We start from the raw sequence: 12,428 nt of genomic DNA, 5'->3' as shown, positions 1-12,428 counted from the left end.
TTTCTCCACGGCCATCTTGAGGAGCAGGTGTATTGTGAGAAACCCACCGGTTTCGTCGACGCCTCACTTCCTGGCCATGTGTGTCTGCTGTCCCGCTCTCTTTACGGGCTCAAGCAGGCACCCCGCGCCTGGTACCAGCGGATCACCGGGTTTCTTCAGACACTGGGCTTCAGCGTCACTCGCTCGGACGCCTCACTGTTTGTCTATCGCCACGGTGACACGACTGCATATTTGCTTCTTTACGTCGATGACATCATCCTGACGGCCTCCTCCGCAGCTCTTCTTCAGCAGATTACTCTCCGGCTGTGTGACAAGTTTGCCATTAAGGACTTGGGTGCTCTACATTATTTCCTTGGCATTGAGGTCGTTCGGCGCCCGGATGGTTTCTTTCTTCATCAGCAGAAGTATGCACATGAGCTTCTTGAGCGTGCTGGCATGCTCAACTGTCACCCCGTTGCTACTCCTGTTGACACGAAGGCCAAGGTCTCTGCTCTTGAGGGCTCGCCTACGTCGGATGCTCCTTTCTACCGGTCTATCATCGGCGCTCTTCAGTATTTGACTCTCACCAGACCGGATATTCAGTATGCTGTTCAGCAGGTGTGTCTCCACATGCACGCCCCTCGTGGCTCCCATTTGACTCTTGTGAAGCGGATCCTTCGTTACATCCGCAGCACGATGACCCTCGGATTGACACTCACGGCGTCTACTTCTCTGGAGATGGTGGCCTACTCCGATGCAGACTGGGCTGGCTGCCCTGATACTTGTCGGTCCACCTCCGGCTACTGCGTCTACCTCGGTCCTTCACTCGTCTAGTGGTCGTCAAAGCGACAACCCATGGTTTCGCGCTCCAGCGCGGAGGCTGAGTACCGAGCTGTGGCCAACGCTGTTGCCGAGTGCACCTGGCTACGACAGTTACTTCAGGAGCTGCATCACGACGTCTCCCAGGCTACGATTGTCTACCGCGACAACGTTTCTGCGGTGTACCTCTCCGCCAACCCCGTTCATCATCGCCGGACCAAACACATTGAGCTGGACATTCACTTTGTGCGCGAGCAGGTGGATCTTGGACGTATTCGGGTTCTCCATGTGCCGACTGCACAACAGTTCGCCGATGTGATGACGAAGGGACTGCCGACTTCTACCTTCGAGGAGTTCCGGGGGGGGTGTTAAGTATATTGTGTGCGTGTATATTTGTGTGTAGGGCCCACCTCCTGTTTCCTTTGTATAGTTGAGGTTGTGGCCCACCTCTGTACTTATATATACGTGTCTGGTGCACCGATCAATACATCGAGATTGCACAGCCCATAACTTGTCCTTCTACATATAGCTCTCTACAACAAGATGCAATGTAGCATCTCAAAGAGAGCCCGTAGTGGACTTGTCAGCAGGGAGTCATTGCTTCGGCTCATAAGTAACTTGTTTATAGTTTGTTTGTATCGTAGGCGTCATCTGATAAATTTAGGTCCCTCACCTTCGGCTGCCATCTTGGCGCTGAGAGGTGGGGGGACCTCAGATCTTCAAGGCATCTATGTTCTTCCTGCACATCTAGTGATCGTCATACTTTTATGAGAATAAATTTCTTCTCGTTCTTTTGGCGATATCATGCGGTTAGAGAGTTTTCCATCCTTGCAGATCTGATGAGTTTATGTTGATATGTCAAGGTTTTTTCTGTTGGTTTGGTTCTTTATGAAGGTGATTTTTTTTTCATCGACACCATAGTGAAGATATAGTAATTCGACGACCTGCGCTTCTAGGGGATCAACCCCTGTCCAAGTACGATCAAGGCTTCTTATCTTTTTGGATGAGTGACTCTAGGCGCTTTCAAAAACAATTATCGGTAATGTTCTTGCGGGTGAAAGAGTGACAAACGTCGTTCCTCCAGTCCAATTACAGCCCCTTTACCGAAATCTTTGCAATATTTCTTCAAGCAGAGATAGATACCGTGAAGAAGGTTTTTTCAAGAGATTTCACTGTAATTCTTTTCATAGGCGTTAGTTTGTATTTTCTTGGATCTTAGGTCCAATTTAGTGTACCTGTAATTGTTATGAGTAAGAATAAAGTAACAAGTGTTAAAGAAAAGAGTTAGTCTGTATCCAACAGCATGTGGATTTTGAGCAATAAAACTTCGTGGTACCCTAAAAAAAGTAGTTTGTTCGCTTCGATTTTTCCATTTTGTTTTCACATTTTTTTTGTGGTCTTAGTTCAAATTTAAACTAAAACCATGACAAGAATTATGAAATGGAGGAAGTATTTCAGAAACTATGCAACATATTTTTTCTAAATGTTCACCGCAAATTAAAATGTCCTTGCAGTGTAACAATTTTTTGGTGCATTATTTTCGAAAACATTGTGACATATTCAGACGTTCAAAAATATGATCATGGCAATCTTAATATATATTCATGAAAATGAACAAAAAAAATTCACGTTGTTTTAAAATATTCATATGGTTCAAAATTTGGTTTAGCACATTTATAAAAATGTTCACACATTTTAAAATATGTTTCATGACAGTTTTTTTAAAATCATAAATTTAAAAAATTTGTCAACTCAGTTTTACAAAAACTTTCATGACATATAAAAGAATGTTTGTGCTATTGTAAAACAATGTTGCAACATATAATAAAATGTTTGCACATTTAGAAAAATATTGATGACACTTTTGAAAAATGTTCAAACATGTGTTTGTAAATGTTCACCATGTATTAAAAGAAATTTAATTCTAATTTTGCAAATGTTTAACATGTACTGTGATAAAGGATCTACGTATATGTGAAAAATGTACAACCTATACACATAAATTGTTCAACGTGTGCGAACCAACCTGTGGTTCGATGGTTAGAGGGACAGTGGTATCCCCAGTCCACCAGGGTTCAAGTCCCGGTGCTCGCATTATTCCTGAATTGATTTCAGGATTTCCGGCGATGCGCTTTCAGTGAGAGAAGACGTTTCTGTCGACGATGAGGCGCCTACGATGAGTGTATGTGCGTATGTATGAGCGCTTGCATATGTACTGTGTTTAAAAATATATATTTGTTCAACACGTATTTTTGAAAATTGACCCGTATTTGGAAAATAGAAAAAAGAAAGAAAACCAATAAAAAAAGGAATGAATTAAAGAATCCCGAAACTAAACCATAAGAGAAAACCAAAAGAGAACAATTGCACGAAAGGTCCTAAAAACGGCCCAACCCAGCTTTATGGAAGCTTCCCATAAATTGCTTCTTGAGTCGACCCACTTCAATGCTCGAGCAATTGAAATTCCTAGGGAGTTGTACGTTTGTGCATTGATTAGATTGTTCATTTTTTGAAGCTGCAGATGCATGCCACATTTGCAAAAGACCCCGCTGTATGCTAAACATCCCGAGCGCCTTCCCTAATGTGAAAGAAATCTAAAACTATTATAGCCTTGACTATAGCCTTGCACAACGCAAGAACACTTCCTGAGCATCCCCGTAAAAACATTTAAATATGATGTAACATTTCAATCACACTTGCACAACCAAAGTTTGGGCATGCAACACATCCCTGTTCATTGAAATGTTCCGCAAAGATACAATATGAAACTGAACACAATCAACAAATGAGAATAACATATGCAACAATGAGATTCACAAACATTCATTTTTCGAAATACACATCCATAATCATTGCAACATATGTTGGAACCTTCAGAGTGGATAAGGACACGAAAGTGCTCTTTTGATCCCGAGCTCATATGCTCCCGCATGAATAGTAAAATAAAAAAATAGTTAAAAAATTCAAAAAAAAACTGATTTTTTTGTGATAGAAATTGATGAATGTTCTAATTGCGTGCAAAATTTCAGGTTGAAATGACATTCGTGTAGGTCTGGGCAAAAATAACAAAATTGATGCTCCAAAATGCTTCCAAGAATAGTCTTTTTGGACCATTGATTTTATTTTTTTGCCCAGACCTCCACGAATGTCATTTCAACTTGAAATTTTACACGCAATTAGAGAATTTATCAATGTTCATCACAAAAAAAAATCAGATTTTTTTTAAGTTTTTAACATTTTTTTTCAATTTTACTGTTCGTGCGGGAGTATATGAGCTCGGGATCAAATACTCCATGTCCATAAGGACACATGTTTTTGTGCACCGGCCTTTGGTGATTCAGGCTCGCTTGAACCCTTCGAAGCTAGACAAGTTGACCCCAAACTCATTGCCCTCAACCCACCATCTTTCATGTGCTCGAGAACTCAGTAAACTTCCGCATCGAGCTTCGGTCTCCATGGAGGATATGGGAGTGAGATCTGTAAGCTTGATGCAAGGCTACGTGAGAGAGTGCGAGAGAGGGTGAGGCTCGAGCACCCATGGAAGTGAAGTAGACAATCAGTCTCCGTCACGGGGTTTCCATGCCGACCTCCTAAATAGAGCAAATAGGATGGATACATGATGAAAAACACACCAAAGAAGTTGAAAAATGGAAGGCATTTGTTTAGAGGATGAGCGAGTAGTCTGGGCACTGGAGTTCTGTTCAAAAACCTTATACGACCGAGAAAGAACGACACAACATGTTGGAATCTAATAAACTGCTCTATTGGGTGAAGGGAATCATTTCTCTAGAAAAATATATAGCTGAAGAAAAAGAGAATATGAAAAGGAGAACAAGGAAAACAAAGAAGAAAAACAAGTGGACTTGTAGCAAAACAAACCACAGGCAGAAAACTGAGGACCATGTTGTCCCTCCTGCCTCTTCGCTTGCCGTCCCCCGTAGCCAGCACGCTCCCAGGCGCCGCCTACCTCCTCCCCGGCCTCGCCAGGATTCCCATCCTCCGAACCCCACCGCGAGCCAGCATGAGCGCGGCCGCCTCCACGCCGGACGCAGTCCCGTCTCCCGCCGCCGCCGCCGCCGCTGTCGGCGAGGAAGCGAGGAAGGAGGCCGAGGACGTGGTGGTGCAGTACGTGGTGCTGCGGCGCGACCTGGCGGACGCGTGGCCGCTGGGGAGCGTGGTGGCGCAGGGGTGCCACGCCGCCGTGGCCGCCGTCTGGGCGCACCGCGACCACCCGGACACCGCCGCCTACTGCGCGCCCGGCAACCTCGACAGCATGCACAAGGCATGTTCGACCTTTTGCCCCACCCGAACTCGCGCCCGTTGTTTGCCACTTCTCTCCCCTTATCTTCAGCGTCCGCATTTCGCTATTAAACAAATATGAATCTGCATCGCACCTCCCTCGAACAATAGTAGGCATTCGCATTTTTTTTCCACATAGGTTTGCTGGCTGATTAGCTCATGAAGCCATTCATTCATCTGCATTGCACCGTGATATTGTGATAGGGGCTGTGGAGGCTTTGACATCATATAATAAATACATTGTGTTCTTGTAGTTCCAGTTTGGAGGTGCTTCCTGTGACTTGAACATCGAAACTAGAAAGCCATGAATGCCGTAAACAAGGAGATGGTTCTGTGTACTCCTCTGAACTCGGGTACAATTACTGTATCTGAGACGATGCTTGTGATGACACAAGGTGGTTCTAGTATGTCCAGCCCACAAAATAAGTTTGGAAACCCCAAGTGGAATTCTCTGTTATGCTGGTGCTTAATTTTGTTTGGCTTAGATATTCCTGCACAAAGGAATTGAGCACGAATTTTTTAAATTCAGTACTTCTACCCTTCATTCCATTCTTCTTGCTACGGCCTGACTGGGCTATTATATAGTTTCATGTTCATTAATCCTTGTTTTGATCTGGGAACTTTTTGCAATCAGGTAACATTGGAGGTGAAAGGGGAGACACAGCTGAAGAACTTGGCTGAGAAACTGGAAGCAGCTGGTGTACGGCACAAGCTGTGGATAGAGCAGCCCGAGAACATCCCGACTTGCATAGCCACAGCACCCTGCCCAAAGTCGCAGGTAGCTTCGTTCTTTAGGAAGCTAAAACTTTGCAAATGACTGAAGAGTAATACCTATCCAGGTTGCTGATCTTGGTTGTTATGGGATGACATTAGTAGCTTTGCTGCATTGAGGTCACACATTTTAGTCCCATGTTATTGGTGATACCTGTTTCAGTCTTTCATCAACTGATTGTTCCTGTTTAAGAAATGGATGTGCTCGTATTGGCATGACAAATAATAGTGAATCGATGAGTTTTGTGTTGGATCCAACTGCTTGGCACCGTACTGATTGATTCTGTTCCAGCAATGAGTATACTGGGTTGGATATAGTGATGAGTCAGAATTTACGTCTTCAGTCTTTGATGATCTGGTGAATTTTTAGCCAGCATGTTTTTTTTTTCTGAGGAGCCTGCATGGAGGTTACTCCTCTACTGTCTTGAGTGTTGAATGCTCAAAGGTAATAACGAAGGGAAGACATCAATGCAGGTGTTTTGGTAAGTAAATTGCGCACTCATATACTATATGCACAAAGCAGTTCTTATCAAGCTTAAATTGCACTGATGACAATCATTCCAGGATCGTGATTAGAAAATGTCATTTTCTGTTGAGTAAAGTGAGTTGTAATATTGGACCGTGTTTTCATTTAAAATACTACTGTATTAAAAATTTAAAACTTGTGTTGACCAAACTGAGCTGGAAATAGTCCAAACCTCAAACTTTATGTTCATTCAACACATAAAGGATTGCATTCCAAACCTCAAGCTTTATGTTCATTCAACATATAAAGGATTACAATTTCACTCAAAATCCACTGCACTTACAAAAGCATCTGTAAGACTGTAACGAGTAAACAAAAATACAGAAGGAAAGTAAAAGCGCTCTTCTTTGTTTCTATGTACATCAATGCCCTATTGTACTACTATACACTACTGTATATATATATACCTCTTCAGACATATGTACACACCTGCAGAAACAGCAGCACCTAGGAGCATTTCATCTGAATACTTGAAGGATCAAACCACTTACAAAGTGGACCACCCTTAATGATGCTTGGGCGAATCTCTCCGTGGCGAGAAGAGCCGTCGTGGCGAAAGCATGGAGAGGAACCCCGGAGATGCGGAGCCGTTGAGTGAGTGGTAATCCGACATCGAGAAGCCCTCAGAGTTGTCGTGGGCACTCTTGCGTCCGGGAGTCATCCGCCCGGAGAAGGTGTTGTACTTGACCATCCTGGGCAGCCACCCCTTCTTCTTCTTGGCGTTGACGCCGGTGCCGTTCATCCTGGAGCTGAGGTAGGTACGCATGGCGTCAAGGCTCTGCTCGACGATGTCCATAGGCGGGCAGACGAGCGGGTTCCCGACGGCGCTGAACTTGTTGAGCTTGGCTAGGCAGCCCATGGAGTCTGGGAGCACGGAGATGGAGTTGTAGCTGATGTCAAGCTCCCGGAGCGAGGTGAGGAGCCCCAGGCCGTAGGGCAGCTCCCTAAGGAAGTGGAAGTTCTGGCTGACGTTGAGCACCTCGAGGTTGACGAGGTTCTCGAGGCCCTCGGGGAGGGCGCGGATGCAGTTGAGGCGCGCGTCCAGGGCCCGCAGCGCCGTCATGTGGGACGTGGAGAAGGGGAGGCTGGTGAGCTTGTTGGAGTTGACGGAGAGCCTCCGGAGGCTGTGGAGCTCGAAGCCCAGCGTGTCCGGCAGCCGCGTCAGCTGGTTGAAGTTGGCGTTCAGCTCCTCCAGCGCACTGCACCCATGCCAACGTCACACAGGTTAGTCAAAGGCATTCCTAGTTGTGCTCGGTGGTTTTCTTTATTTATAAAGCGGGGCGAAAGCCTTTTTCGGTAAAAGCATTCCTAATTTTCCTACCCTAGTAGCTTATGGGTGTTGTTGGCGAGTGAGCGAGAATTGCGGGTGGCAGCGCGCTTACCGGCACTCCTCGATGGTGGCGGGAAGGGACTGGAGCAGGTTGCCGGAGACGTTGAGGACCCGGAGCTTGGAGAGGCAGCCGATGGAGTTGGGCAGCGACTTGAGCTGGTTGGAGCGCACGTCCAGCACCACCACGTTCAGCAGCCGCGCGATCATTGACTCTGGAATGCTCTGCAGTTTTTAAAACACATCGTGTCAGGACGTGAGCCTGTGACGATCGAAGCGGCATATCCCCAGGAAAAATGCTTCAGGATGTAGACACCATGATACTCTTTGCCCCTGAGTCGACAAGGGCCGTGAGAAGGGACATCGTGGAAGAAGATAGTAAAAGATTGCCATGGGTGATACTATATGGCAGTGCTGGAGCATATACTAGTCGTCCAGTTGAGTACGTGACTAGGCTTCATGTATTAATAATCGGCCTTGCTTATCTTATCATCATATATGGTAGAAGAAAAATGACACCGCCGTTTGTAGATACGTTCTTGCTAGTTATCCATTCAAAACGGACGGAGCAAGAGACAAGGATGAGCGTTTCAGAAGACAAAACGATGGAGGCAAACTGACAAGAAAAAGTCTATACTAGACGATGGAGGCAAACTGACAAGAAAAAGTCTAATAACCGGTAGTACTCCTTTTCTTCGCATCAGGTCTATACTAGACGATTGTTCAAAAACAAGTGATTAGCAGAATTGTCGACGAAGGACGTAAAAGATAGTCGTGACACAAGAAAAATAACATACCTCGAGATTGTTGTTGGAGAGGTCCAAGGTGGTGATGTGGCCAAGGGACATGGTGAGGTGCGGGATATTGTCCATGGACAGGCCGCTCATGTCGAGCTTCTTCTCCTTGACCTCCTGCTCATGCTCTCCATGCTGCAACCCTCCTCCTGCGCCTGCCCCGAACGGCACGACGTTGGCATGCCCGTGCCCATGCCCATGCCCATGCCTTGATCTCCTCTCTGCCATGTCCCTCATGCTACTGGCTTCTCCCACGTCTGGTGCGTCGATGTATCAATTTAAACTGCAAAGAGATTGTGCCGTTGGTAACATATCAGATCAAGGAGACTTCTGACACACCAGCGATTAGTATAATTAAGCCAAAGGTGTACGTTGAACAGTATGCGAGTAATTAAAGATTGACACACACATGAGGCATGAGGCGGAGACCTGTACCAACAAGGAAGCACAAGGACGGCCAGCATTAACTGCATGTTGCAATCAGAAATGCCGACTAGTGCTACCGCTAAGTCCAGTCATCGCAAATATAGGGGAAATAATACTTTCTGGTGTGGCTTAAGTTAAGTCTAGCTAGTCATCGCAAATATAGAGGAAATAATACTTTCTGGTGTGGCTTTAGCTAAGTCTAGCTAGTCATCGCAAATATAGAGGAAATAATACTTTCTGGTGTGGCTTAAGTTAAGTCTAGTCATTGCAAACATTGAGGAAATAAGTACTTTCTGGTGTGGCTTAAGAAGAAGGAAAAAGGGTTGGTGGGTGATACGTAGCGCAAGTGGCACACTGGTGGTGATAGAAAAGGGGTTTTCTCTAACTGTAGCCAGTGTTTGTTGCTAGGCAACCTCAAGCTGCATCTAACGTTGCGAGCCCATCGGTCGTGCGCCGTGTTCTCCTGCAGTTTCATGGTGAGAGCACACACTCAATTTCGCAAAGAAGAAGAAAACGGAATGAACAAATGAGGCTGAGGTGAATCACTCTCATCGTGCCTACATCGATCGCCAACGAGAGCGTTGAAACCCAACTAACGGACCAAGCTAACCAATGAAAAGTTAATAACATGCTCCTTGATTCCTTCTGTATGCTGTTTTTTTTCCCTAGCAGAAGTTCCAAAACTTAGCTATCAAAAGCAAGAAAATGCATGGTGATTGTCAACAAATAGATTAACCAAGTGAAAAGAGTGGAAGAAGATTGATTTCTCAAAGTAGTACTTGTGGGTTAACGGAAACCGCGGTGAGCGACCACCTCCCCAAAAGAGGTTGTTGACCACAAGAGTATTCTCGGAAGAAAGCGAGTTGAGGCAGTACGTAACACAGGGTGAGAAGCTTGTCACAATCTGCTCTCTTCCTCTCAGAAGAACAAATTGAGATCGCAGGTAAAGAAAAACAAATTGAGATAGAAGAAAACTGCAAGAACAATCCAGCATGCAGAGAAGAGAGAGAGAGAGAGAGAGGAAAACTAGAACAAGAGCGGTTCTGGCTGGAGCAGATCGATCGATGCATATGCATGCCAGCAAAACCCCATCAAATCAACCAAGATCGAAGCATGAATAAAACTCTCACCTCACCTGAAGGCGGTGTTAGTTCCTGCCGAGAAGGAGTCTGCAAGCTGCAACAAGTAAGGCAGCAGCAGCAGACGCAGCTGCAGTTGGAGGCGAAGAGAGAGGGAGGGAGCTGGAGCTTGGAGCTGGAGAGGAGGAGATGGGCAAGGCGAGGCGAGGTGAGGTGAGGAAGGTGCTGACCCTTACAAGCATAGGCTTTGGCATATAAGTAGCGGGAGGTGGAGAGGTGAGGGACGGGGAGGCAACCGATCTAGCGGAGGGCTGACCCTGCGAACCCTCTCCACACCCTGCAGCGTCCATGCTTGTGTGTGTGACTGGCTAGCTTGCTTAATTATCTAAGCTAGGATCTGATTTATTTTTCCTTTGTAGAGAAAAGATGGCTGAAAGTACTAGTGCGAGTGACTCCAAGTCTCGGCCGACCCGGTACGGCCGTACGTACGTACTATACGTCTATACGTACACATCTCATCTCCCTCCTCTCTCTCTCTGCATATTATTTGCCAGTTTGGGCGGCTGCTTAATTTTGGAAGGTCAAGCGCATCGGATAACGGAAGAGGAAGGGAGATGGAAGATGCCATGCCACAGCGGGCCAATGGGGGTTACATCTCCATCAGAAGTTCATCGGGACTGCTAAACGTACAGCTAGCTAGCACGACTATGATGAGTATGGATACGCGAGTCTTGAGATGTGATAGTAGGTGCAAATGGATAATCCCTCGTTTTCAAGTTTCAAGGTCTACATGCATTTCCTAGTCAACCTTGTTTGCAAATCTGGAAAACAAATATTGACCAAAAATACAAAGTAGGGGCCGGATGCGTGTAAACTTTTGTAAAGAAAACTATGATCGTTTAGTTGAAAATAGAAGTGAAGATGTGTCTTTGGCGGATCTTTGTGGAATTCGTTTGTGTTGGAAATACGAGCAATTTACCAAATAATTTTACTAACGGAAATGCTAGATAAAGCATCAATAATATAGCAGAGATAAAGCAAGTCATGCAATCTGACAGAGAGAAGGTAAATAGCATCTGCATATATGAACTTAAACTGAACACATCTAGAACATACACTAGATCAAGTTGCATATATGAAGTAGAACCTAACATATGTAGGGCAGACACTAGAACAAGGAACTGTGGCAGGACCTCTAACAGAAAGAGCAAGAACACGTACGGGACAACAGCGGCAGCAGTAGCACTGGACTTGGGGTCGGTGTCCTCGCCAGCCATGTCGTTGAGGAGGTTGTCGACGTCGGGGAAGAAGTCATTGTCGGGGAAGTAGTCATAGGAGTCCGGGGCGTCCGTGACGAAGAAGTCAGTAGTCGCGCAAAGCGCTCCCCAAAAACCTTATCACCCTTCTCCCGTACATGACTCAAAGAGGTGCGGTTTCGGAGGCCTACTGTCCCGACCCGCGGTGCACGCCGCAAGCCGGGATGGGGAAAAACGTAGCAGCAGCGCAGTGCTCAGAAACTTGGTGGTGAAAGGGAGATGATCTTTTGGTGCATCTCTCTGGGAGGAGCGACCTTCTTAATAGGCACAGGAGAAGAAGGCGAGAGGGCAGCGACGGGAGATGAAACGAAGAGAGGGAGGTGAAGTGAACAGCCAGCAGCCGAAGGGATGCGTCGTTCGCATTCAGTCTCCACTATAGCAAAAATCTTTTCAACTTCCATGTGACCTTTCGTATACCAGTCGTGTGTGGCAAAAATTTAGACATCGTCTCGGCTCATTCCCGCAATCCGCGGCGCTTGTGACGAGGCAGGCGGCGGAGGAGGAGCGCACGTGAATGTCTCTCTTATTCTCATGCTCATACATATGGGGAAACATCCTCCCTTATAAGGAGGTCCAACTCCCACCAAACTAGCAATGTGGGACTAAACTTTAGTTCCACCTCTTGCCTTGCACGAATGGGCTGCGTGGGCCTCTAGGATTTATTAGGAATTCCTGAAAATGCTATTGGGCTGGCCCAAAATAGACAAAATTCCAGCAATCCCCCACCAGATCCCAGAGGCACACAAAATTTGCCTTTGATTCCAAAACACTGTTTTATATACCGGTACTGCAGTGGAGACTGTTAAGTTGAAATTCCACCTAGAACTCTATGCTACACTAGTAAGGAACTTGAACGGTGGACTCGGCCTTGAGCTGCAAGTTTTCTGCGAATCTAGCTTCACACAAAGCCTTGACTGATACTTTGCTACCGTGGGTCTTCCCTGCGGGTGGAGCTTATGCGTCATACTCCGAGACCTTTCATGAGTTTACTAGAGATAACCCTACTCTCATAGATTGCGATGTTTAACAATCAGACTCATATAGGTGTGTTCTTCAAAAGATATTATGCAGGACAACATCTTTGCTTCAGTG

General features: G+C 45.9%; 2 protein-coding genes and 1 long non-coding RNA gene across 5 annotated transcripts; 2 read left to right on the top strand and 1 right to left on the bottom strand.

Annotated features, from left to right (window-relative positions):
* Positions 1-4,657: 4,657 nt before the first annotated feature.
* LOC125539563 (Peptidyl-tRNA hydrolase II (PTH2) family protein) lies at positions 4,658-6,126 on the top strand. Its single transcript, XM_048703052.2, has 2 exons — positions 4,658-5,080; positions 5,732-6,126. Exons 1-2 carry the CDS (start codon positions 4,700-4,702, stop codon positions 5,912-5,914), a joined length of 564 nt encoding a protein of 187 aa, XP_048559009.1. The 5' UTR covers positions 4,658-4,699; the 3' UTR covers positions 5,915-6,126.
* Positions 6,127-6,599: 473 nt separating this feature from the next.
* On the bottom strand, positions 6,600-10,303 carry LOC125539562 (plant intracellular Ras-group-related LRR protein 1-like). Of its 3 annotated transcripts, none has more exons than XM_048703049.2 (4): positions 10,072-10,303; positions 8,519-8,798; positions 7,777-7,946; positions 6,600-7,593 (listed from the first exon to the last, which is right to left on the bottom strand). In XM_048703049.2, exons 2-4 carry the CDS (start codon positions 8,750-8,752, stop codon positions 6,900-6,902), a joined length of 1,098 nt encoding a protein of 365 aa, XP_048559006.2. In that variant the 5' UTR covers positions 8,753-8,798; positions 10,072-10,303; the 3' UTR covers positions 6,600-6,899. The 3 variants fall into 3 exon arrangements, with proteins under 3 accessions (XP_048559006.2, XP_048559007.2, XP_087400933.1); XM_048703050.2 differs by having other exon boundaries at positions 10,077-10,260; XM_087544807.1 differs by lacking the exon at positions 10,072-10,303 and adding an exon at positions 8,945-9,336.
* On the top strand, positions 7,480-8,253 carry LOC147986521 (uncharacterized). The gene is made up of 2 exons (XR_015617301.1): positions 7,480-7,618; positions 7,724-8,253. It is a non-coding gene; the product is annotated as an uncharacterized LOC147986521 (long non-coding RNA).
* Positions 10,304-12,428: the final 2,125 nt, after the last annotated feature.

Source organism: Triticum urartu, chromosome 2A (assembly GCF_056163025.1).
Source record: "Triticum urartu cultivar PI428250 chromosome 2A, HENAU_Tu73, whole genome shotgun sequence".
Classification (NCBI taxonomy): Eukaryota; Viridiplantae; Streptophyta; class Magnoliopsida; order Poales; family Poaceae; genus Triticum; species Triticum urartu.
This window is presented reverse-complemented; position numbering and strand designations above follow the sequence as displayed.

Coding starts and splice junctions, on each gene's coding strand:
- LOC125539563 (XM_048703052.2), top strand. CDS start 4,700: ATGTTGTCCCTCCTGCCTCTTCGCTTGCCGTCCCCCGTAGCCAGCACG. Junction 5,081..5,731: donor ACCTCGACAGCATGCACAAG/GCATGTTCGACC, acceptor TTTTGCAATCAG/GTAACATTGGAGGTGAAAGG.
- LOC125539562 (XM_048703049.2), bottom strand. CDS start 8,752: ATGAGGGACATGGCAGAGAGGAGATCAAGGCATGGGCATGGGCATGGG. Junction 7,947..8,518: donor TCTCCAACAACAATCTCGAG/GTATGTTATTTT, acceptor TAAAAACTGCAG/AGCATTCCAGAGTCAATGAT. Junction 7,594..7,776: donor GCCACCATCGAGGAGTGCCG/GTAAGCGCGCTG, acceptor GCATGGGTGCAG/TGCGCTGGAGGAGCTGAACG.